Raw genomic sequence first — 23,966 nt, forward strand, 5'->3', positions numbered from 1 at the left:
TGGACGTATAAACTATTATATGCTATTTATAAAGCAGAATTTTTCAAATTTTCTAAACTGTTTTCTTTATTTCCTAGATATATATATCACTGATCCTGATGACGATAAACAGAGAAAGCTATCTGACTTAGAAAAACAACTACAAAAACAACAGTTTCAGCAAGAGAAACAAAAAAATGTATGTATGGTACTTTTCATATTGTCAGTCTTGTTTATTTTGCATCAGATTTATATTTCTATGAATTTGCAAGGTGTCACGAACAATTTTATAATTATTGTAAAACGATGTTTGCAGATGCACACAGTCAATTATACCAGTTGATCATGAGTTCATTTATTTGTGAATGAATCCAACAACATACATGCATATTTACAAAAAGAAATTGTTATAAATTAGAAATGTTTTATAATTCCAATATATATTAATGTTTTATAATTTGAGTAGCTATAAGTGTTTTATCATTCCAGTAGATTCAGTGGCATACAACAAAAATTTTTTTTGAGTTAGGGGAATAATTTGTATGTTTTGCATGACTTGATGAGCAAAACATAAAACAAATTAAATGTGTTTCATTTGTTAGTTTGAATGAGGAAAAATCAAAGATTCATTTAAAACCCTACAAAATACATGTATGTTTTCTTTGGTTGCTGCTACAAGAATATTCACTAATATCAATTGAGTTTTCACTGATTAACAAATGTTTTTAATATTATACCATATATATTCACCTGTAAGTCAAATCACAGTGCAAACAACATAAACCCTGATTTGCCATTGCATAATGTATGAGCATATCAGGGTCTGTGTTGTTTGTTCTACTGATTACTCCTAACGCACTGCAGATGTGCCGATGCATTATGTGATGGCAGATCAGTGACTGTATAGGATGCAGTTGGATTTGACATATAAAAATATATACGTTACCTTTAGAGATGACTAGAGATAATATTAATTTTGTGAAATATTAAGAATTAAAGATGCTAGTAATAATGTCATATAAATGATGTTGCTTTTCAAATATGTTTTAGTATAGGAAAGATGTACATAGGATATTCTGCACACACACACACACACACACATATATATATATAGACTTACCTGATGAATCACATGATATAAGTAAAATTGCTTAAGTACATATAGTTGTGTGTAGATGAAAATTCTGATATCATTGTGATCATCTACAGGTCATACCCTTGGTTTTGATAGCCTATGTAAAATAATTGATGATGAGTTCTGGAGTGGTATTTTGCATACATGCTTGGACGACAGCTAGTGTGGTATAGTTCCCCTTTTCTTTGAAATGAGTGGAGATAAATATATGTTGACCTGTCACAGACAGTTTACAGGTTTATTCTTTAAAATTTAATATCTAGAAATTTCATTATCTTTTTTTTTTCATTCAATATCTGAGTATGTGTTTTTTCATTTTAAATTTTTATTAAAATTTTAAAATTTTTTTTAACTTGATAGAAATTGTTGAAGCAGGCAAGAAAAATCAACAAGATGAGACAGAGAATGAAGTTGGAAAAGAAATTACACAAGAATCAGGTAAAGAAGGATGGAAGGAATGATCCCTGTAAGGTCTGCATAGGTCCTAACGCTAGTATAAATGATCCCTGTAAGGTCTGCATAGGTCCTAACACTAGTATGTATGATCCCTGTAAGGTCTGCATAGGTCCTAATGCTAGTATGTATGATCCCTGTAAGGTCTGCATAGGTCCTAATGCTAGTATAAATGATCCCTGTAAGGGCTGCATAGGTCCTAACTCTAGTATAAATGATCCCTGTAAGGGCTGCATAGGTCCTAACACTAGTATGTATGATCCCTGTAAGGTCTGCATAGGTCCTAACACTAGTATAAATGATCCCTGTTAGGTCTGCCTAGGTCCTAACGCTAGTATAAATGATTCCTGTAAGGTCTGCATAGGTCCTAACACTATTATGTATGCTCCCTGTAAGGTCTGCATAGGTCCTAACGCTAGTATGTCCCGTACAAAATAATTAGACGGATTCCACCTGGAACTTAAGCAGACTCCAGGCGGAATCTGCCTAAAATGTTAAAAATCTGGTTAATACAAAGGCGGACATGGAAAATTTGAGAAATCAAAAATGAATCCATCTAGAGTCCGTGTAACTCTAAGATGGACTTTTGTCAAATTCCTGCTATAAATACATTTTTAGGCATAATTTTGGACTTAGTTGATTTTCCACCCACCATCTAGGTGGAATTAGGAACTTAGTCACTGACATCTATTATATGAAAGGAGGAATCTGGACTTAGTTTATTTTCTAACCAACATCTAGGCGGAATGAAGAACTTAGTCATTTACATCAGTTAAATAAGGCATAATTAGGACTTGGCTTTTGTGTGTCTGTAAAGTTAAATGACTGAAAATATAGTGATATTTTGTGATTGTAATATCTGTGACTGACAGTTCAATAAAAATATCAATAAGATATAATAACATTTATTGTTTCTTTTTACAATTTGAATGATTTTCAGCAGCATTTATATTTCCTGTTTCTGATAGCTGTAATTTTATTGTTTATTTTGGGCACAATTTATAACTTCTTTTCACAGCTTTCCATGTTAAATTTCTTTTTCAAATTTGTTGTTGTTGTTGTATTTTTGTTTAACTTCAATTGGATTTAACTGCCCTCGAACAAGTTTTCATCTTGTTTTCCGTTTTAAAACATAATTTCGCTTTTCTCCTGACCTGAATTTCGTCGATATGGACCCATTTTTTAATATCGTCTCCGAAACTTTTTTTTAAATAATGCTCCATCTGGTCCCATTCCACAATGAGCTTTCAAATAAGTATTTGTTCCGTTTATTGTTGAACAGATGATCGTTGTATAAAGCTTTCTGATTGGTCAAAAAATTTTAATTGACCAATGAATCATCACGTAACAGAAACTGATGGGAAAGAGCATGTTTGCTAAACATGGAGATTCAAATTTTCGAGCGGGACGAGAGATTGAATAACCATCTGAAAAATGTGCGGCAATGAAAATACCCTGAACACAAATTTGATGGGAACATAATTGATGAATCTGTATGAAAACTGAACGGCAGGACAAGCATTTTGTGCCATAAAGAGCTTTACAGTAGCGGCTAACGTGCTAAATAAGACAAGGAATTGAATCAGGAATCAGGATGATTTCGAAGTTATACAACTCCAAACTGATTAACTTTAAAGAGGGACAATGTGTAGATCACTGGTGGGATATCTATCAAAGATAGTCATATCTTTGCGGAATTTTCTTGGCTGAAAAGTAGAATCTACTTTCAATCTCGTGAGGCATTATTGTGTATATTATCAAAATATTCTTGGTGTGTTGGAATTCAGTGTAAAATAAGAGTAATTATATCATGATAAATGTTTGTCATGGCTGCTTATGGAACAAGGACTAATTCGAGAGACCACAACAGCATCATAGTTTGTGCGATCAAAAATCCAGTGTACAGTACAAGTGACATAAGGCAGGCTCCTAGCTTTTCTTCTTCTCATAATCAAATTGTCTCAAATGGATGCTTTTCTGTAATTTTGCATTCTTTTCACGGCTGAATTTTCAATGCAGATTAATATTTTATATATGTTTATGTGTTCACAGATGCCTGTGCATATGTTCCAGACTTGATACTTGGATTTTTAAAACCACTTAATTATTTAGTGTCAGATACTTCATATCATGTTGTATATACAGTATATGTTGTACATCACAGAAGGCCTCAAGGTAGATTAGTTCTGTAACTAATTGAATTATCTTCTCTAAATAAAGTCATATATTATTATTATTATTATTATTTTTATTAACTCCCATTTCTCTTGCCTTGGATGTCATATAATTACAACATCAGTATAATTGTTTTCATGCACACTTAAATATCACCTTGGTTAATAAAGTCCTGTTTAATTCATATCCATTTTTTCTTTGAAACCTGCTGAAATGTCTGAAACACTAAAAAAACTTCAGTAAAATACTATATAATGATCAAAATTTTAGTGAAATCTTACAAAAGTTTTAGTCAATTTTTTTGTGAAACCTCACACATATTTCAAAGAAATTTGAGTGAGACCTCAACATAATTTCAAAAAAAGTTTTGGTCAAAATATTTGTGAAATCTCACCAAACTTTAAAGTGAAATGAAAAATACTTAAGTGATGCCATGTTGGATTAGATTTCGTATGCAAGAAAGAAAATGGCATTGCCGCTTAGGACAAGATAAACCTAAATCTTATTTGATAATGTCTGTCAAAATAAAATGATCCATTTTAAAAATTACTGTAAATATTTATCATTGATTCCCAATAATGCCTAAAAATCATTAGGCAGTTTAATAGAAATCTGAAGTATATTTTTTATGGTTTAGGCAGAAATTGCTTAAAAAATCCATCTGAAATCCGCCTTGACATTTTCATTATTGGATTGGGTTTCTACAGGTATTTCCATCTAATTAGGCAGAAGTAAAGATTCCGCCTAGTAACAGTAATTTGCGTATTTTGAGCTATATTCCACCCTGAATCTGCCTAAAAGTGATAATAAGGGGAACCTAGGCTAAATGAGCAGAATAAACAGATTCCACCTAGTAGACGGAATAAACAAATTCCACCTAGTAGGCAGAATAAACTAATTCTGTCTAGTAGGCGGAATAAACAAATTCCGCCTAGTAATAGACGGACTAATTTGCATATTTCGGGTTGTATTCCGCCCTGAATCTGCCCTGAACCCACCTAAAATTTATAATAAGTGGAATCTAGGCTTTAAGTGAAATTCACTTTAAAATTCCACCTGGAATCTGGTTAAAGTCAGGGCGGAAGTTTTCGTACAGGGTATGATCCCTGTAAGGTCTGCATAGGTCCTAATGCTAGTATAAATGATCCCTGTAAGGGCTGCATAGGTCCTAACACTAGTATGTATGATCCCTGTAAGGTCTCCATAGGTCCTAACACTAGTATAAATGATCCCTGTAAGGTCTGCATAGGTCCTAACGCTAGTATAAATGATCCCTGTAAGGGCTGCATAGGTCCTAACACTAGTATGTATGATCCCTGTAAGGTCTCCATAGGTCCTAACACTAGTATAAATGATCCCTGTAAGGTCTGCATAGGTCCTAACGCTAGTATAAATGATCCCTGTAAGGACTGCATAGGTCCTAACACTAGTATGTATGATCCCTGTAAGGTCTACATAGGTCCTAATACTAGTATAAATGATCCCTGTTAGGTCTGCATAGGTTCTAACGCTAGTATAAATGATCCCTGTTAGGTCTGCATAGGTCCTAACGCTAGTATAAATGATCCCTGTAAGGTCTGCATAGGTCCTAACACTAGTATGTATGATCCCTGTAAGGTCTGCATAGGTCCTAATGCTAGTATAAATGATCCCTGTAAGGGCTGCATAGGTCCTAACACTAGTATGTATGATCCCTGTAAGGTCTGCATTGGTCCTAACACTAGTATAAATGATCCCTGTAAGGTCTGCATAGGTCCTAACGCTAGTATAAATGATCCCTGTAAGGGCTGCATAGGTCCTAACACTAGTATGTATGATCCCTGTAAGGTCTGCATAGGTCCTAACACTAGTATGTACGATCCCTGTAAGGTCTGCATAGGTCCTAACACTAGTATGAATGATCCCTGTGAGGTCTGCATAGGTCCTAACACTAGTGTGTGTCATCTTCTTTATTTATTTACTTTCTCTAAATCTTTTAAAATTCAAAGATCTTATCTTCACATAAAGGGCTCAATGCAAAGGGTGACATGTATATAAGACTTCATGCATTGACTTATGGGGCTCAATTTAATTTAAAAAAGCAATTACAATTTTGGTTACCAAGGCAATCATTTACTTTCAAAAATAAATATATGCACACCTTTAAATCACATAATCCATATGTAACATCACTAACCAGCAGATCGGGGTCTGTAAGCTGTATGGTTGAAATCATTTAGGATGGATCAAAATGTTTGTGCACATTATGTGACTGGTAGATCTGAATCAATATTCTTGGGCTGTGCATTATATGCAGGAAAATCATGTACAATGTGTTCCAAACTACTTAACCAAACTAACATGAAGGAAATGTACAGGCTGCTTGCCAACTGATGAACCTAGTCTGGACTTATTTTACTTTGTGAGGGATTAGGTAAAATTAACACTTTGATAAATACTCATCCATGATCATTTAATCTTTATAATTACAATTTTCTTCCTCTCTATCATCAGATCAGTGTATTAGTGTGTTGTAGGGTTTAATGCCATTTTTCAGCACAAGATAGGCTATACATTGTGGCCAAAATACATGGTGGAGGAAGAACATGGGAAAACCCTGGAAAGAACCACCAACCCACGAGAAGCTACTGGCAAGCTTTCTCACATACCCTCATTGCCAAACCTAAGACTCGAACCCATGCAGACAGAAGTGAGATGGCAGTGATCCATAACAGAGAGCACTTTAGACCACTCGGCAACTTGGGGCCCCAACATTTGAATTTTGGTAGCACATAGTCTTCTTTCATTAACTTCTTTACGTGGCCCCAGAATACCTAACCTGTACAAACCAAAACAACTGGTTGATGACTGTCAAATTTACATTTATTGAGAAACTTTATACTTTACATGTTATTCATTGGCTGCCCTTGGTTTCTGCATATTTTATTTTATTCAAAAACAAAAAGAAAGACATTCTTTTTAACTTTTAGTCAGTTCTTTTCTTCTATTTCATATGACCATGACCTTAGGCATAAAAGTTGATATAATGAGTGTGCCAACTTAAATTTAGAAGCAAAACTAATATTAACTGTTTTTATCAATGAACATGGAAATATGAACAAGATGATGTAATCCTTTACTAAATAAAGGGGTAATAATGAAATAAGCTGTATACAGCAATGATATTATGATCACAGCATTAACTCTTTACCAGCATTAACTCTATACCAGCATTAACTCTATACCAAGGCCCTTTCAACTTTCTAAAGTGATGTGAAATGTGCAGTTGCTAAAGGTGGAGTCACATGAAAAGTCAGTCATATCTTTGAAGATATGGAATTTATTTTCCCTAATTATTCTGGTGAAATTTCTTGATATTGCATTTAACATTGAATGAGCTTATTTGAATTCTTTGTCTGTCTTTGACAATGTCGATTTCTTTTCCAATGTCCTTTAAATTCCCATTTATGGCTACATGAACATTTTTCAAGGAATTCTTATAATATTCCTGTGCCTGATGAGCTGGCATTCTTGTGACCCCTGAGGATAAGAATTTTGGCTTGGCCTCAGTTGAGAAACTTCGTAAGCGGCCACTCAGCTCATCTGGTGTGATTGTGTTGCAGTACAGTTTGTGTCCAATACTTTCAGTGCACCAACTCTTTAGTAAATAGACACAAAAAGATATTCACTGCCACACAGTTCTTACACTTCGCAAGCTCATTTTGAAAAAAAGTTAAAGAAGATACACTTTCTACAGTCTGTACACAATTCTCGTAAATTTATTGTTGGGTTTTTAAGTACAGTAACATTAAGAATCCCACAGTATTTCAATTTCACAAATTTATACAAAAGATTTATTTCTTTTTAAAAAAAAGAGTAGCAAGCAAACATTCATTTAAATGAATGATCACACGTCAGAATAATAATTTAGTTTCAGAAAATAATAAGCTATGAGGATATACATTTTTCAATAGCATGTAGTCACATGGAGGTGGCATCGTAGCAATGTCATAGAAACAGAGTAAGTCCTATTTTAAATTTAAAGATTTAGACATCAAAGATATTTCATGTGATTAATCTACTTATTGTCTTCTTCTTGTCATTTTAGCATTTCAAGAAACAATTCAATCTTTAAGTAATGCCCTCATAAATGTTTGGATTTAATTGTGAATGTGGTCCAGTTCACATCATCCCATCATACATATGCACACACACATTTAGAAAAACAAAACAAAAAACATTTAAAACACTGTTGTGTGGGATTTTGTTTGACATTTTGCGGCCTCTAAATATTGGTTTATTTCAAGATGTCTTCCACAGTCGGCAGTAATGTTACTTATTTTTCTTGCTGCATCATTTTCAGCCTGATGTACCAGACAGTTTAGACAATAACAAGCAAGGTAAGAAAAACTGATTTTTAGCGCTAAAAATTCTATATCCTTCAGAGTCATTAAAATTTATGATACAGTTTAGATTTTTACTCTTCATTGATCATGACTTTTGACTAGTATGTATGATTAATACTGTCTGTGTTGCCCTGGCTGACCTTTGACACCATGTGCACAAGTTTTAGGAGATTTATTTTACCTTTAGCAAGGTATTACCAAGTACAGAACAGGTTTATAATTCAAACTGTATCAAATAAAATGCAGAGAAGCTTCTATTGAAGTTACATCTTTAAAAAAATCATTGAGTTTTTAGAGAAGGTAGCTAATGGTTTTTAATGTATGGTCAAATGCATAGTTTGGAACATTGACCCGTAAAAGAAGCGTAATATCCACACTTGAAGTAAATTACCATGGCTACTCACTTACAAGTCAAGTCCAACTGCAACCAACATAGACCCTGATCTACTGTCACATAATGCACTGGCAGACCAGGGCCTGTGCTGCTTGTTCTATTGAATATTCATTACAAATTATGGATGGATTCATCTTGCAAGTGAGTATATATGCTACATTGAAAATAAAAATTCATAAATGATAATGACACACTGGTAAATATAAAATAAATTAGTAAGAAATGGTAGAACAAGTGTGATCAAAACAGTAAATGCTGTACAAAATTTACACTATTATACTATTTGCTAGAGACCTTTCATTTAATTAAGTATATTTTATTGTGGAAAATCTGTTACTTTAATCATGCAGAGAGATCTCCACAACTATCTTGGTAATCATGAATTTATAAGATCTACCTTTGTAAAATTGTATTCACAACAATCAGTATTGTAGATAAATATTTCATAAAAGGAATCTGCACACAAAAAATTGTGTATCACTCCAATTTAAATCATCAAGTCAGTATTTGTTTTATCTTTTTGTAAGCATGAGTAATTAAAGAAAGAAATTTGCAAAACAAGAAAAGAAAATTGAGAACACATTTGCTAGTTCAAGTTATTTATGAGTTCTTTATCCTTTAATTCAGTACATGTACTAAGAGAACTAGAGGAAAGAGAGGAAGTCTTGGCACGCTGGTCCGATGATGGATGGTACTACTGGGGAACCGTGTTAGAAAAACTGGAAAACCAGTCTTATATTATCATGGACCAAACTCGACATCAGGAGGAAATCCCTCGAGACCACATTCTCACTGATTTAGAAAATACCGCTGTCAATCTACAGGCAAGACTGGTTGTTTTTGTAAAACACTATAATATATACTTGCTTACAAGTCCAGTCTAACTGCAACAAACATAGACCCTGATCTGCCATTACATAATGAGCTGGTAGATATGAGTCTATTTTATTTGTTCTTCTGATTATGCCAAACAAACTGCATAGACCCAGATCTGCCTGTACATTATGTGACAGCAGATCTGGGTTTGTGTAGTTTGGAGTGTACCTACTCCTGCTTATGATTTTACAACAATTTCTAGCACAAGTGTTCTTCAGCTTCCCCAGATAACACCGCAGATGGTGGACATGTAAATGCATATTCTACATTCAGGGAGCAACTCAGTAGATTAAGGCAGCCTTTATGTTGCAAAGTGGCAATCATTGTTTTAATCCTCTTACATGGATTTGGATGATAAAGACACTGAGATATCCAATATTTGCCAAAGAACACATTGTCAGTTTTGGATATAAGAATATAAAAATGTGTTTAAGGTATTTAAGCAAAAGATCATCTTACTCTATTGATATCAACACAGAAATAAAAGACTGTTTCACACCTTATGTTACTGATTTCTCATTAAAGGATTTGGCATAGTGATCACAGTATATGTTATATGGCATAGTGATCACAGAGTATGTTATATGGCATAGTGATCACAGAGTATGTTATATGGCATAGTGATCACAGAGTATGTTATATGACATAGTGATCACAGTGTATATTATATGGCATAGTGATCACAGCGTATGTTATATGGCATATTGATCACAGAGTATGTTATATGGCATAGTGATCACAGAGTATGTTATACGGCATAGTGATCACAGCGTATGTTATATGGCATAGTGATCACAGTGTATATTATATGGCATAGTGATCATATGTTATGATGCCTAATATGCTAATTTAATCAATCAGGATAAAGCGATATTAGCAGTCACTGATTTTGTCCTATCAACATCTGAGATTTTCTACCAGAGCACAAACCTTAGCACATTTGGTACACACTTTTATCTGTCTGTTTTCCTTGACATCTAGTTTATTCACCCAATCCCCTGGCAGTTTGTACCCCCCACTTGTGATTTTAAAAATGAAAAGCATCTAGGATATAAAAATACTCACAATTTAGTTGATTTCTTCATTCATTTATAATTTCAAACATGATGTTCCCTAGAGGGTCCATAATGCTGTCATCTTGTGTGCAGAGAGTTATCAGTGTAAACAATGAGTCTGCTCACTAGCCTTTTCTGGTTTCTGGAAAAGTTCATTTCCTATGAAAGGGTGATAATCCTTGGACTACACATACATACAATGTAAAAACTGTATTTGCATTGCCTAATTTTAATATTTTTACAAACTTTTTAACAAAATATAAAGAGCAAGCAGTGTAACTTTTATGTACATGGGTTCAAAGAGATGTAACTCCCAATCTTATGGAAACTTACAGTATTATTCAGAGCTTGTCAAAGATGATGAACTACATCACTCCTGTTGTCTGACAAAACTGACTTTGCCATGCAAATATGACCACCATGTTACTAAAAAAGATTAACCCTCCCATATGGTTTGAAATGCACAAAAGTATGAAATTGTTGGGAAAACTCACTAGCAACAATCAGCTTAGAAATTATAAATTAATGAATGAAATACATTGTATGTATGTGTGGTCTAAGGATATTACTCCTTCACTGAAAATGAACTTTTCCAGGAACCAGAAAAGTTTTGTGAATTTGATATCCCTGGGATTTTCCATTTTTAAATTGGTGGGAGGTACAAACTACGAGGGGTAAGGTGAATACTATAGTATCAAATAGGGCAATGGAGGATAACTAGCATCATAATTAATTTAGCAGACCAGAATCTACACTGTCCTGCTAAAATAAGTGTCACTATTATAAATGTCCAGTACAGAAAAAGTTTTGTACAATTACTTGCAGACATTTCTTATCCTGATTCATACTGCTTATGTTTCTTTGTAGCATCATGACTACGTCATTGCACCACATCCAGAGTACAAGAACAGCTATGCTCCAGGAAAAGTGCTGAGTGTGCATAACAGAGAGGTTGAAGTAAAATTTTATGATGATGAGGTTGATGAGGTGGACCTGGGTGACATTTTTACCATATCATCAGACCAGTATGATTCTGATGTTCGTTACATAAGGAAGTGTGAAAAAGATTTTATTGGAAGAAAGGTTCTCACAAGGAATGATGATAATGGAAGATACCTTTTAGGTATTTATCTAGAATACAAATGTTACATCCTGCAATGACTTACATATTTCTTTAGATTGGATTATGTTCATTTGTGGATGCTGTTTATGTCATTTTATGCAGTACCAACTTGTAACTTCATGATAATTCTTTGTTATTTTTTTAATTGACTTCAGTTTTTTAATGTAGAACAAATGCAATGACCTTTCAAAGTGATGAGGTACATTTCAGTGTACTGTAAAACCTGTTGCAGGAGACTAAAGTTGGCCTGAAATTAACCTTGTCACTGACATATGCCTAATACCCAGATGCAAGTGCAATTAGCCAGAGTTGGTCTAAAATTAACCTTGTCACTGACATGCCTAATACCCAGATGCAAGTGCAATTAGCCAGAGTTGGCCTGAAATTGACCTTGTCACTGGCATCTGCCTAATACCCAGATGCAAGTGCAATTAGCCAGAGTTGGCCTGAAATTGACCTTGTCACTGGCATCTGCCTAATACCCAGGTGCAAGCGCAATTAGCCAGAGTTGGCCTGAAATTGACCTTGTCACTGATATATGCCTAATACCCGGATATAAGTGCAATTAGCCAGAGTTGGTCTGAAATTGACCTTGTCACTGACATTTGCCAAATACCCAGGTGCAAGTGCAATTAGCAAAAGTTGGCCTGAAATTGACTTTGTCACTGACATCTGCCTAATACCCAGGTGCAAGCGCAATTAACCAGAGTTGGCCTGAAATTGACATTTCCCTGACATGCCTAATACTCAGGTGCAAGTGCAATTAGCCAGATTTGGCTTGAAATTGACATTGTCCCTGACATCTGCCTAATACCCAGATGCAATTGCAATTATCCAGAGTTGACCTGAAATTGACCTTGTCACTGACATCTGCCTAATACTCAGGTGCAAGCGCAATTAGCCAGAGCTGGCCTGAAATTGACATTGTCCCTGACATGCCTAATACCCAGATGCAAGTGCAAATTAGCCAGAATATCTGAATGAAAAGCGTCCTGTCTGTAGAAATTTCATCCAAGACTGTTGATTGCATATGCTATGAAAACAGTTGGTTCAAGGTTTCTTCAGTTTGTATTTCCTTCATTCATATTTTTAGCAAATCATTTGTCAAATACTAACAGGCCTCTATGCCAGATTGGTTGGTCAAATTCTGATCATAGGCCAGAAAAGAGTATTGGAATGGCACATTATCCATCCATCCATTAGCACATGTTTGTTGTTGTTATTACCCACAGGATTGCCATGAAACTGGTAGGTCTATTTGGTCCATACTTCTTGAACATTTAACTATGGCTGTCACAGTGGCCATTTTAAAAATATTTTTATTGCTACTCCTCCAGAATTGGATGGTCATATCAACATGGGTTTATTTTTCTTCACTAGAGCTAGATGTGGTTCCCTTACCTTGAATCTAAGTGTGTTCAAGTAGTACTAGAGCTATATGTTGCCTCCTTACCATGAATGTAAGTGTAAACAAGTAGAACTAGAGCTATATGTGACCCCTTACCATGAATCTAAGTGTAAACAAGTAGTACTAGAGCTATGTGTGGCCCCCTTACCTTGAATCTAACTGTAAACAAGTAGTGCTAGAGCTGTAAGTGGCCCATTACCTTGAATCCAAGCATAAGTATAATACATGTACATGAAAAGTCAACAGAAGAGTATCTATGAAAGATATATTTTGTTGATGAGAACTTTTAAATGAAAATAAGTCCTTTGAGTAAGAATTTTCGAACTTTTAAATAATAGATAAGCAATGTTTGAAATTTCAAATGATAAATAAAATAAACCCTTTGAGTTGGAATTTTTGCCAGGTACCTGAAACTTTTCAAAATTGGGGGTGGGGCTAATAACAGCATATGAGTTCAGTGGGTCAAAGTTGGCATTAGTGTGATTTTGTTCTATATATCTTTCATTACTGGATGAAATAAGCTTGGCTTGGTTTATAGTTTTGACCATTATTTCATGGTAGACATACTTTCATGGCAGTGTAATGAAATGTAAATTCCTTTTATTGATGTAATGCTACACTTGAAATTTCTGCAGTGAATAAAGGATCTGAGTTAGCCTTCAAATAAAGTTTGGATAATTCATTGAGTTATGCTGCAGTTATGGAAACAGGTGTACTTGAGAATATGACAATTTGTATTAAACTGATAAATGAGTTCAGGTCATTGCCATCATGAACTCATTTACAAATCATGCTGTTGGGAACAATTATTTGTTTATTTACTTATTTATTTATTTATTTTATTTATTTTCTATTTATTTTATTTTATTTATGATTGGATTTGTGAGAGTCCTGATGCTTTTATTTCTGGTAAATTTAAATATTTGAAGACCAAAATTCAAAATGAGCAGTTTTCAAAAACTCAATAAGGAAAAATTATATATTTTTAAGCAGTCAAATTTGTGTAGGTTTTACCGTAGCTTTTCATGCTAAGTTTTGTCCTTGAACTTGGTTTTCTGAAACATACTGTGACAGCATTTTGCCCTTGTAAGTAAATACTTAAGCCATGCCTATATGATACCAGCATATTTCAATGAGAAAATAGTACTTGATGATCTTTTTAATAGTCAAAGTCTTCAGTCTGTATGAGTTTGACTCTTCTGTCAAAAGTTTGATTAGAAATAATCAAATAAATCAGTTAATGCCTACAACCATATTTCTCCTATGTCTAGCAGCCTACCTGATACACATTTTAAAAGTGGCAGGTTCACTTGTCGTTAGCAATCATTTTCTTTAATAAAAATTTGCCAATTTTTTTTGACAGTATTGGATGGGTTTTTCATGGAAGTATGACTGTCAATTTTTATTCTCCTGCTTTGATTTTCCATATTTCAAAAATATAACTGAACTATTACAATATGTTGATGGTATGTGTACTTGGAGCTAAACATGTATTTACCTACTCAATATAACCAACTTGCAGGTAAAGTGCTTGGGATCAGTGGCTGGGATCTGCAATACAAAGTACAGTGTAGTGATGGTGCTACAATATCCCAGAGAATTGTCCATGTATTCAACAAGGAGAACATGAAAAGAATCACACATCTGCAGGAGAAAGACTATGTATTGGCCAAACCTTATGGAAAATCCTACTACATACCTGCAGTCATTGAGAGTTTGACGCCACTTAATGTTAAATTCTGTGATGGATCAAGGTATGCAAAATATAGCAATATTTCAGTGCCCACTGGTTCAGTTATTGCTGACAAATGGCGTTAAACGCAACAACAACAACAGTTGTTACATACATACAGTAGAATTTTAATAAAATCAAAAATATCCATGACTCTGACCTTACATTATAGCCTATATAAAAGTGTGATAATTTTGTAGGTAGTGCGTTATAAAGTGTGGGTAGCTTTGTCTGATTCACTTCATTTCCACTGAATATGTATCCAAATTAATGTTTAAATTAAATTTTCTATCCAACCTAACCATTTAAATATATTTTATATGTCTATTTATCAATATATCTATCAGACTGCATGGACCTCTAACAGAATCCTTAAGCTGTATTAGAGACACAGTCATGGAAATTCAGCAATAGTTAATATGTATTCAAATTCTAAAACATTACTTGGTTTAGGCATTGCCTAGTCACACTGGACAAGTTATAGTTAATATGTATTCAAATTCTAATACATTACTTGGTTTAGGCATCGCCTAGTCACACTGGACAAGTTATAGTTAATATGTATTCAAATTCTAATACATTACTTGGTTTAGGCATTGCCTAGTCACACTGGACAAGGTACAGTTAATATGTATTCAAATTCTAATACATTACTTGGTTTAGGCATTGCCTAGTCACACTGGACAAGTTATAGTTAATGTGTATTCAAATTCTAATACATTACTTGGTTTAGGCATTGCCTAGTCACACTGGACAAGTGTGAGCTATTTTTAGACAATACAATAATTCAGAAAATTGTTCTGCCTTCTTCACTATGCTAGCAGAATAATCCAGAAACCTTGCACAGTGATCAGAGCAACACAAATAGGTTTATTTGACCTGATTTTCATGGCAGTGAAGATCATTCCTGGAAATAAACATACTTAAATTCTATGATTGTACCATCAACAGTATTTAAGAAATGAAACTAAATAATGACTGGAGCGTTAAAGATTAGGTCACTGCAACCTACTTTGCCAATGTTGATCACTCTTTCAAACTCATCCAACCGAATAAATACAGCAAGCTTTGTGTTTACATGCAATAGTTTAGAAAATTTGCGGTTAGTAGAAAAACTTCAAACATATGCTCATGCAAGTCATCTAAATAACAACAACAATAGCTACTCAGAAAATAAAGAATAACAGGAAAGTGATACAGAAAATAAAGAATAACAGGAAAGTGATACCTGTACAGGCAACAAAACAATGATTGATTAATCAGGGACCCAGTCTCAAGGTTGTTTTTTCTCACTGGGATCACCAAAACGTGTATGCATGAGTTCCACACAAAACATATATGTGTAATTTGAATCTTTTTAAAAATTAAAATTGTACATTTTAGGTACCTAAGAAAATTATATTTTGTCTTTAACCTAGAACTATTTGTACACAGGAAAATATAATTTAAAAAAGTGTACAGACAAAAATAGGATTGTATGTAACATCTTTTTACCTGAGACTGGTTCTAGGCATAATTATACTATTATAATTACATTATCCTTGAATGCAGGAGGCCATGGGTTTGAATCCAGCTGAGTCATACCAAAGACTTATAATAATGGTACTAGTAGTTGCCTTGCTTGGCGCTCAGCATTAAGAGGTTAGTACAAGGACTGCCGACCTGGTGTCAGGATAATGTGACTGGGTTGGACATCATACTACATGTCTGCAGCATGATGCTCCAGTACTAGACATCACTATAAACTGTCACACTGCAGATATTGTAGCGATATGACTGAAAAATTGTTAAAGCTATGCTAAAAATCAAAATCACACACACACACACACACACAAATCACACACTATTACATTATCACCGGTATTAAGCCAATCAGAAACTACTATTTAGATTAGCTTGGTCATATGAAGAGAACGTTTTACTCAGTGTTGACCCCTTTAGGACAATTGAGTTTAATGATGAGAGAACCAGTTCTAGAGCATTGTTTTATTAGGACCAAATATGTGTTTAACAAATGGTGTGTTTAAATTACGTTCATTTCCAATATTAATGTCAAGAATTTCCACTATTATAGCATTTGAGAATATTTTTTGGGCATGGTGAACAATAAACTTGAAAAAGCTGAGTGCTTTTATCTACCAAATATAGGACAGTAGCTGGATTGTACAAAATCATTAAAGTAAGGACTTTTAAAACTTAAATACAAAACTTTGCTATTGATGAAGCCAATGCTAGTTATAGAAAAGTGACACTTATATCTTGTTATCTGATAGTGCAGGCATTTAGCATAATGATATCACAAAGGAACTCTGTATATTTGTTTTAGGGCCCAACTCTCTCATAATTGTTCTGTTCTGCTTCTATTTCATTTGCAGGAAGATTTTCTTATTTTAATTTTTACCATAATGTATGTTAAAGCTTGATATTTTATTTACATCAGGCATGTGGAAACTATGGCCTGCCATCTAATTATATCCCATTATTTACATCATAGGGTGTGACTTTAAAAATTGCTTATCCAGCCCATGGGCTGTAGGAAGTTACACATATCTGCTTTACATCACTATACATAATGTATGTATTCCATTTTCAGGAAGACGGGGTCAGATGACTGTCTCTTGCTAAATGAAGACTACTATGAAAATGCCAAGAATTACTACCTGGCCAGGGAACGTTCACAATTAGATGATGATTAATTTTAAATGGCAAATACATTGGAATATTGATTTTTTGAATGCTATTTATTGATGCAGTAACTTTTTGTCAGTCGATCTGCACATCCATATTGTGCTAGTGTTCATTTTACAAACTCTCGGTAAAATCATTGGATGGTACCTTATGTGTGTTTACATTATTATATGTCAGCATTCAAGTTTCTGGTTTCAAGTTAAGGGTTGTAACTTGGTCAAATTAAGTGAGCAATAATTCAGACATAAACCATGTGCAGTTACTCTGGACCAAATAAATTTATTGTCTTCTCTTGGCATGAAACATTCATTTAACTGTGACCTCAAAAACTTGAAACATCCCAAAATATGAAGACAAAAATGATTTTACCCATGGTACTTTAGTCAGAGATTCTAAAGTTGTGCTGTATTTGTTAGTCATTTTTTGTCTGTCCACTGTAAATTTGGAAACATGGAATATGCTTTTGTGGAACAATACATTAATATAAATATCGTCTCTAGATATATCATACATATTAGTCAAACATATTAAACTCTGAGGTCAAAGTTACAGTAAAATTATTATCCTTGAAAATTTTTGTGCTGGCTGATTTCCATTGAATGATATATATATTCTTCTATTTAATGATTTATATATATATATATATCAGTTAGGATCTTGTCAATTTCACAATTACATGCTGACCTCAGCGGTAAGGACATATAATTTTTTTAATAAAATTCTCACTATTTTTTAAGTAAACTCTGAAAATAATTATTCTGTAAAATTTATAATGGCTATGACTCGGGGTCACAAGACAACTCAAGGTTGTGAAACATTTTAGTCATTTTTCTGTACCTGCTGAATCTTTCCAATGTTGAGCAAAATTTTGTGGCAGTGTTCAGCAGGCATCTATAATCACTACACCCAGTGTGGGTGTGTCAGGAACCGAACAAAGTTAAAGATGTATTTTTTTATATTTTTTATGGAAATAATCTCTTAGATACCTTAAACTTAGTAATATAACACAAGCTGCCACACATACATTTTCTACTCTGACATTACCTTTTACTTTTGTAATGAGCTTGTGTGGCATTGCTCATGTTAGAAACAAATGAAAGTATCAACATATTAACATCTATAATAATGTTATGGAATGGTAAGTCAGAGGTTTTATACGATCCATCTATGGAATTTTGTCATTTAATCTGCATATTATATATTTATATACTATAGATCCTGATATTCTTTTAGCTCAAGCTGAACTGTGAGATGTTTCTAAACAATTAACCCAAAAATTTAATTGTTTATGAAATTTAATATTAAAACATTCAACCAAGATGTGGCAAGCTGTAAATAAAAAACAACCAAAGGATTGATATACCTAATCATTTTATGTACAAGGAAATGTGTCATTTTCATTTCTGGATTTGCTGCTGCATTAGTGTTAGTATTGTTCTTCCATGACTAATTCAGTCATTCAAAAAAATTAGTACTGATAACACTGTTTTTAGATGAAATTAATATAATAGGAAATGTACAAATGTGGATTTTTAATCAAAGATAAGTTGTAAGCCCATGCTATCGGGTTAGTCATCCCCAGATTTAACAAACTATGGGCAACTTAATCACATTTTACAGACAGATTCTTCTGGGCTTATCATTGTAAGAAATACTGTATTTATATAATAGTTGTTTGATATATTTTATAAAGTAGTTTTTTAATCATTGCATACATTTATTTTTTTACTCCTAGTCTATTTGTAACATGTTATTGTCCATTCATATTTTAAATAAGATTTAATTAAATTTAGCTTATCCTTTTTTTTAATTTTTTTTATTTAATTGCATATTTGCTATGTGCAAAGCTTGAAAAAATGAATCTTTTTGAGAATAAAATATTGGTTGCATTAGATTGAGATATAATAAAGGGAGGCTTTCTGTCTGTGTGTCAGTGTCCTTTGATATAATATATTGAGACTTTCTGTCTATGTGTCATGTCCTGTGATACCCTCACTATAAAGAACCTTAGTATAACACAGTATCAGAAATTCCATTATATTCAATACATTTTGGTTTTGCTTATAATACACCATATATACTCACTTATAAATCGGGTCCAACTGCAAGCAACATGGACCCTGATTTGTGATTATTGATCAGATCAGTGTTGTCTGTGCTGTTTGATTTAGTGATTACTCCTAACAAACAACATAGACCCTGATCTGTGATTAGTGATCAGATCAGTGTCTGTGCTGTTTGATTTAGTGATTACTCCCGACAAACTGCACAGACTGTTACATCATGCAATGGCAGATCTGGGTCTATGCAGTTTGCAGTTGGAACCAACTTATAAATAAGTTTATACAATACCTCAGTATATGGTAGCCTCACCTATAATACAGTTCCCTTTTAGGGCTCTCACCACAGTATAAGGTAGCCTTACCTATAATACAGTTCCCTTTAGGGTTCTAACCCCAGTATAAGGTAGCCTTGCCTATAATACAGTTCCCTTTAGGGCTCTCACCCCAGTATAAGGTCACCTTACCTATAATACAGTTCTGTTTAGGAGTGTCACCCCAGTATAATGTAGCCTTACCTATAATACAGTTCCCCTTAGGACTCTCCTAATTATCATTATAGTGAGGAACCACTTTACTTTGTAGGTGATTTGTTGCTATACATTTTTTTAAATGATATCTTTAAATTCTTTTCATTCTTGTAAAATTACATGTATAAATCAAATATGGTTTTCACGTAGTTCAATTTCATCTTGTTATATAATATTTACCAACTTAAAAATATTTTTAACATAGTGTTACAGATTTAGGAATTGCGAATTTCAAATACATTTTATTGATCAACTCCTTTGTGGGAGCCTTTCTTGGTATTAAGACCTATAATTGGTAATGGTGTTGTTGCAAAAGTATTTGTTTTGAGGCAGTTGTTTGTACACAGAAGAAAAACAAACCATGCATTATAGACAAAAATACATGGAATGTTATTACTGTCCATAATTATTGTGTAATTAATACAGTCCCAGTTTTCATGAACATTAATTGTTTGAAAGAAGGGTGTACTTTTTAATTACTTTTGCAATGAAAGGTTTGACTTTTACCTTGAAATTTTGAATATGAAAATAAACAAGATTATTCATAATGGAATACATGTGATGTAGGTTTACATGTCTTTGAGATGTAACTTTGTCACACATTTTTAGTATGATGCATAATCAGGAAACATGATTCATGTCTGTCTCACTAAAATTTTTGTTTCAACCTGAATGCGATCTCTTGTTTTCAAGAAATGTGAAGTTAATAAAATGTTACTTTTTCTATATATTGTTTGTTGTAAAATGAGCTTGATTAACTTTGGCAGATTGGGTCTAGGTATCATACCATGCTTTAATTTCCCTGTGTAATACTTCCTTTCATCGTCTTTCATATTCATGCCTAAGAGTATTTATTAAGCTTATTTATATTGAATCTTTTCAAGCATTAAAATATTCGATACAGGAATCATGATATCACTGCATGCATTTCAGTACTAACAGTTCATTTATGGCAATTTCCCATACAAGATAATTCTGATGAAATACATGAACTCTTTAAAAAGTCCCATTTCCGGTCCCAAATCTATATAATGTGACTTATTTCACAATAACCATCAACAATAATACTCATTGGTCAAGATGATGAATGAGTAAATCTGCACAGTATGTCACAGGCTTGTGTCACAATATGTCAAAGGCTTGTGGCACAATATGTCAAAGGCTTGTGGCACAATATGTCAAAGGCTTGTGGCACAATATGTCAAGTGCTTGTGGCACAATATGTCAAGTGCTTGTGGCACAATATGTCAAGTGCTTGTGGCATAATATCTCAAGTGCTTGTGGCACAATATGTCAAGTGCTTGTGGCACAATATGTCAAGTGCTTGTGGCATAAACTCTCAAGTGCTTGTGGCACAATATGTAAAGGGCTAGTGGTACAATATGTTAAGGGCTTATGGCACAGTATGTTGAGGGTTTGCAGCACACTATTTCATTGATATGCAGCATAATATATCAGTTGCTCATGGCGCAGTATATCAAGAGTTTTTGGCACAATATGTCACTGGTGTGTAGCACAATATGACAAGTGCTTGTGGCACAATATGTCATGGGCTTGTGGTAAAATTTTGGGAGACAAGTAGATAAAGTCAAGAGAAAATCAAGATGATCAAAAACATGCATATCATTGACAAGTATCACAATAGTTACCCTTTTATTTGACCATTTGAAAAAGGTCATGTTTTTTACTTGCCATTAGTTCACTTAACATCAATGTCTGGCCTCTCTGAGGTAATGTCAGTCAAATAAATGATATAATTTCCAGCTATCACAAAATCATTTATGTAGCCCAAGATTTTAACAAATTTATGTTGTCCATATATTTTGTCCCATCACAAAGAAAGAAAACATTTTTATGACATGGATATGTAATTATATGGCTTACGTACATGTAAGCAACATGAGTAGTACCTTTGAACTGATTTAATTTGCTCATTTAGAATAGAAGATGCTTCTATAACATCTGTTTAATCAAGTTAAGAAAAAAAAAGTTGTGCTAACATTATTTTCAAATCAACCATACTTTCCAATTATTGGTATTGTATATTCTGCTCAAGTAAGTCATGGCTCCTACACTCCAAGCATTTTCATGCACAGTATTGTACAGTAAATTGATCTAAATTTATGTTACTGTTAAATACAATATGGTCTTACATCAAGAGATATTTATCTGGAGAATATTGCAATGATTTAAATACCTAAGAGAGACACAGAATCTTCTAGAGCTGAATTCACCATTTCTTCAGTAAAAATTTTGCCGATAGACCCTAGCCTTATTGGAACTAGAATTTTGCAAAAATATACCTCTCATTCTATGTCTCACCAGATATTAATCTTTCCACCTAGGCTTTTGGGCATGTGGCACATTACGTTACAGTACTTGATTTGTACTTCACACTCCTTTATTTATTTATTTACAAAGATTTTACAAGTATCTTTGCATTTGTGAAGGATATGAAAGATATTTAAAAAAATGTACAAAGGTAATTTATTTTGACTTTGTAAACTAGTTACAATGAAAAATTGCAATGAAAGTGAAGCAAGATTTATTGAAAGTTTAGCTGATGAACCAAAAGTGTAGAATATTTTGTATACCAGTTTGCTTTTTTGTATCATTTATAGGAATGAAACTTATACTGGTATATTCTATAGGCATTAAAGATATAACAGTGGGGACCTCAGACATAAAAGTGCTGAAAATGGGGACCTCGGTGGTGAGTCATACATATCTTCAGAGAAGGCTTAGATACCAGTCCTGGTGTAATTCTACCCCAGTCTCTAGGCTCTTTGATGGTTCTTCTTTACTCCCAATATGGGATTCATATAAATCAGATTATAATATATGACAATATTCAAGTTTCTATCGTCTGCCTTATAACATGACATACACAATTTTACTCTGTAAAACATTCACTGTGTGTTAATTACATGAATTGATCAATTTTACTCTTGTTGATTGATTGACTGATTGATTATTTTTTTATGGCACACCAGCACTGTTAGGCTATCTAGCGCCATACAAAAGATTATAAGTGGTAAAAAAGTAATTTTGCTCTTGTCATTTCACTGTTGTTCAATCCCATGATCATAAACTGATAAATGTTTTGATAGTCATTTTTAAAAAAGTCTTACTGTTATTAATATGGAATTTTGATTTATTGGTTTATATTGCCAATGTATATAATTGCTAAAAATACTTTTATATTGATGTAAAATAGTGCTATGAACAAAAAATCCATGTGGTTTTTTTTTCCATCTGCAATTCAGTAAAGAGAACAATTTCAAAATATCAACCATATAACCTTTTTACTCAGTAGTCAAAATGTTTTAGTTATAGGCCTGTTTGAAGTATGTGAAATTCCTTTTAGCTATATCTAGTTTTTGTAATGACCAAATACATATAATAAATAATGTGCACAAGAAAAAACTGAGACAAAGTTGCTGCAAAATCTACTGGAGATATTATATTTGAAAATGTCTGGACAACACAGACATTATGAAAGTTAAAATAGTGATGGAACATGTTTTTCTTTCATTGTCTCATTTTATGTTATTAATTTGAAAAGCCCAACGTTAGCATTGAAGTCGGTCCATTTTATCTTTGCAAAGAAATCAAATTTTTGTAGTACCTCTAAAAGGCAGTTTCAGTCTATTGCATCTTATTTCAGCATGTGTCATACCCAATCATTTTAGTCCATGTCTTTTGACAAGTATAAACATATATTTTTACGTATTGAATTTTGCCTTATCTGTCATATCAAATGTATGTCACATTTGTATTTGTTCTCAATGATCTTTGAACAGCCCATGAAAGATTCTACCTGTCCTTTAATTCATCCTTATGTTTTCAGTAAAATTATCTAAAGATATGTAATCACATGTACCAAAGAATTATTGTTATTCTCTAAAGAATGAAACAAGCCAGTTGGATTATGGGGATTCTCTCCAATCAATGTAAACCATCGGTCTTGCAT

At 33.3% G+C, this 23,966-nt stretch overlaps 1 protein-coding gene across 3 annotated transcripts in view; it reads left to right on the plus strand.

Annotated features, from left to right (window-relative positions):
- Window positions 1-20,719, plus strand: part of LOC149797886 (uncharacterized) — a 59,991-nt gene extending 39,272 nt beyond the window's left edge. For all 3 annotated transcript variants that reach the window (XM_089962918.1, XM_089962919.1, XM_089962920.1), the window contains 7 exons: window positions 78-178; window positions 1,475-1,552; window positions 8,085-8,121; window positions 9,149-9,345; window positions 11,320-11,575; window positions 14,506-14,737; window positions 17,309-20,719. In XM_089962918.1, coding sequence (XP_089819044.1) covers window positions 78-178; window positions 1,475-1,552; window positions 8,085-8,121; window positions 9,149-9,345; window positions 11,320-11,575; window positions 14,506-14,737; window positions 17,309-17,411 — 1,004 coding nt within the window. In that variant the 3' untranslated portion in view covers window positions 17,412-20,719. The remainder of the gene's footprint in view (window positions 1-77; window positions 179-1,474; window positions 1,553-8,084; window positions 8,122-9,148; window positions 9,346-11,319; window positions 11,576-14,505; window positions 14,738-17,308) is intronic.
- The last annotated feature ends 3,247 nt before the right edge of the window (window positions 20,720-23,966 follow it).

This window comes from Sinohyriopsis cumingii, chromosome 6, assembly GCF_028554795.1.
Source record: "Sinohyriopsis cumingii isolate HCF-2022 chromosome 6, ASM2855479v2, whole genome shotgun sequence".
Taxonomy (NCBI): domain Eukaryota; kingdom Metazoa; phylum Mollusca; class Bivalvia; order Unionida; family Unionidae; genus Sinohyriopsis; species Sinohyriopsis cumingii.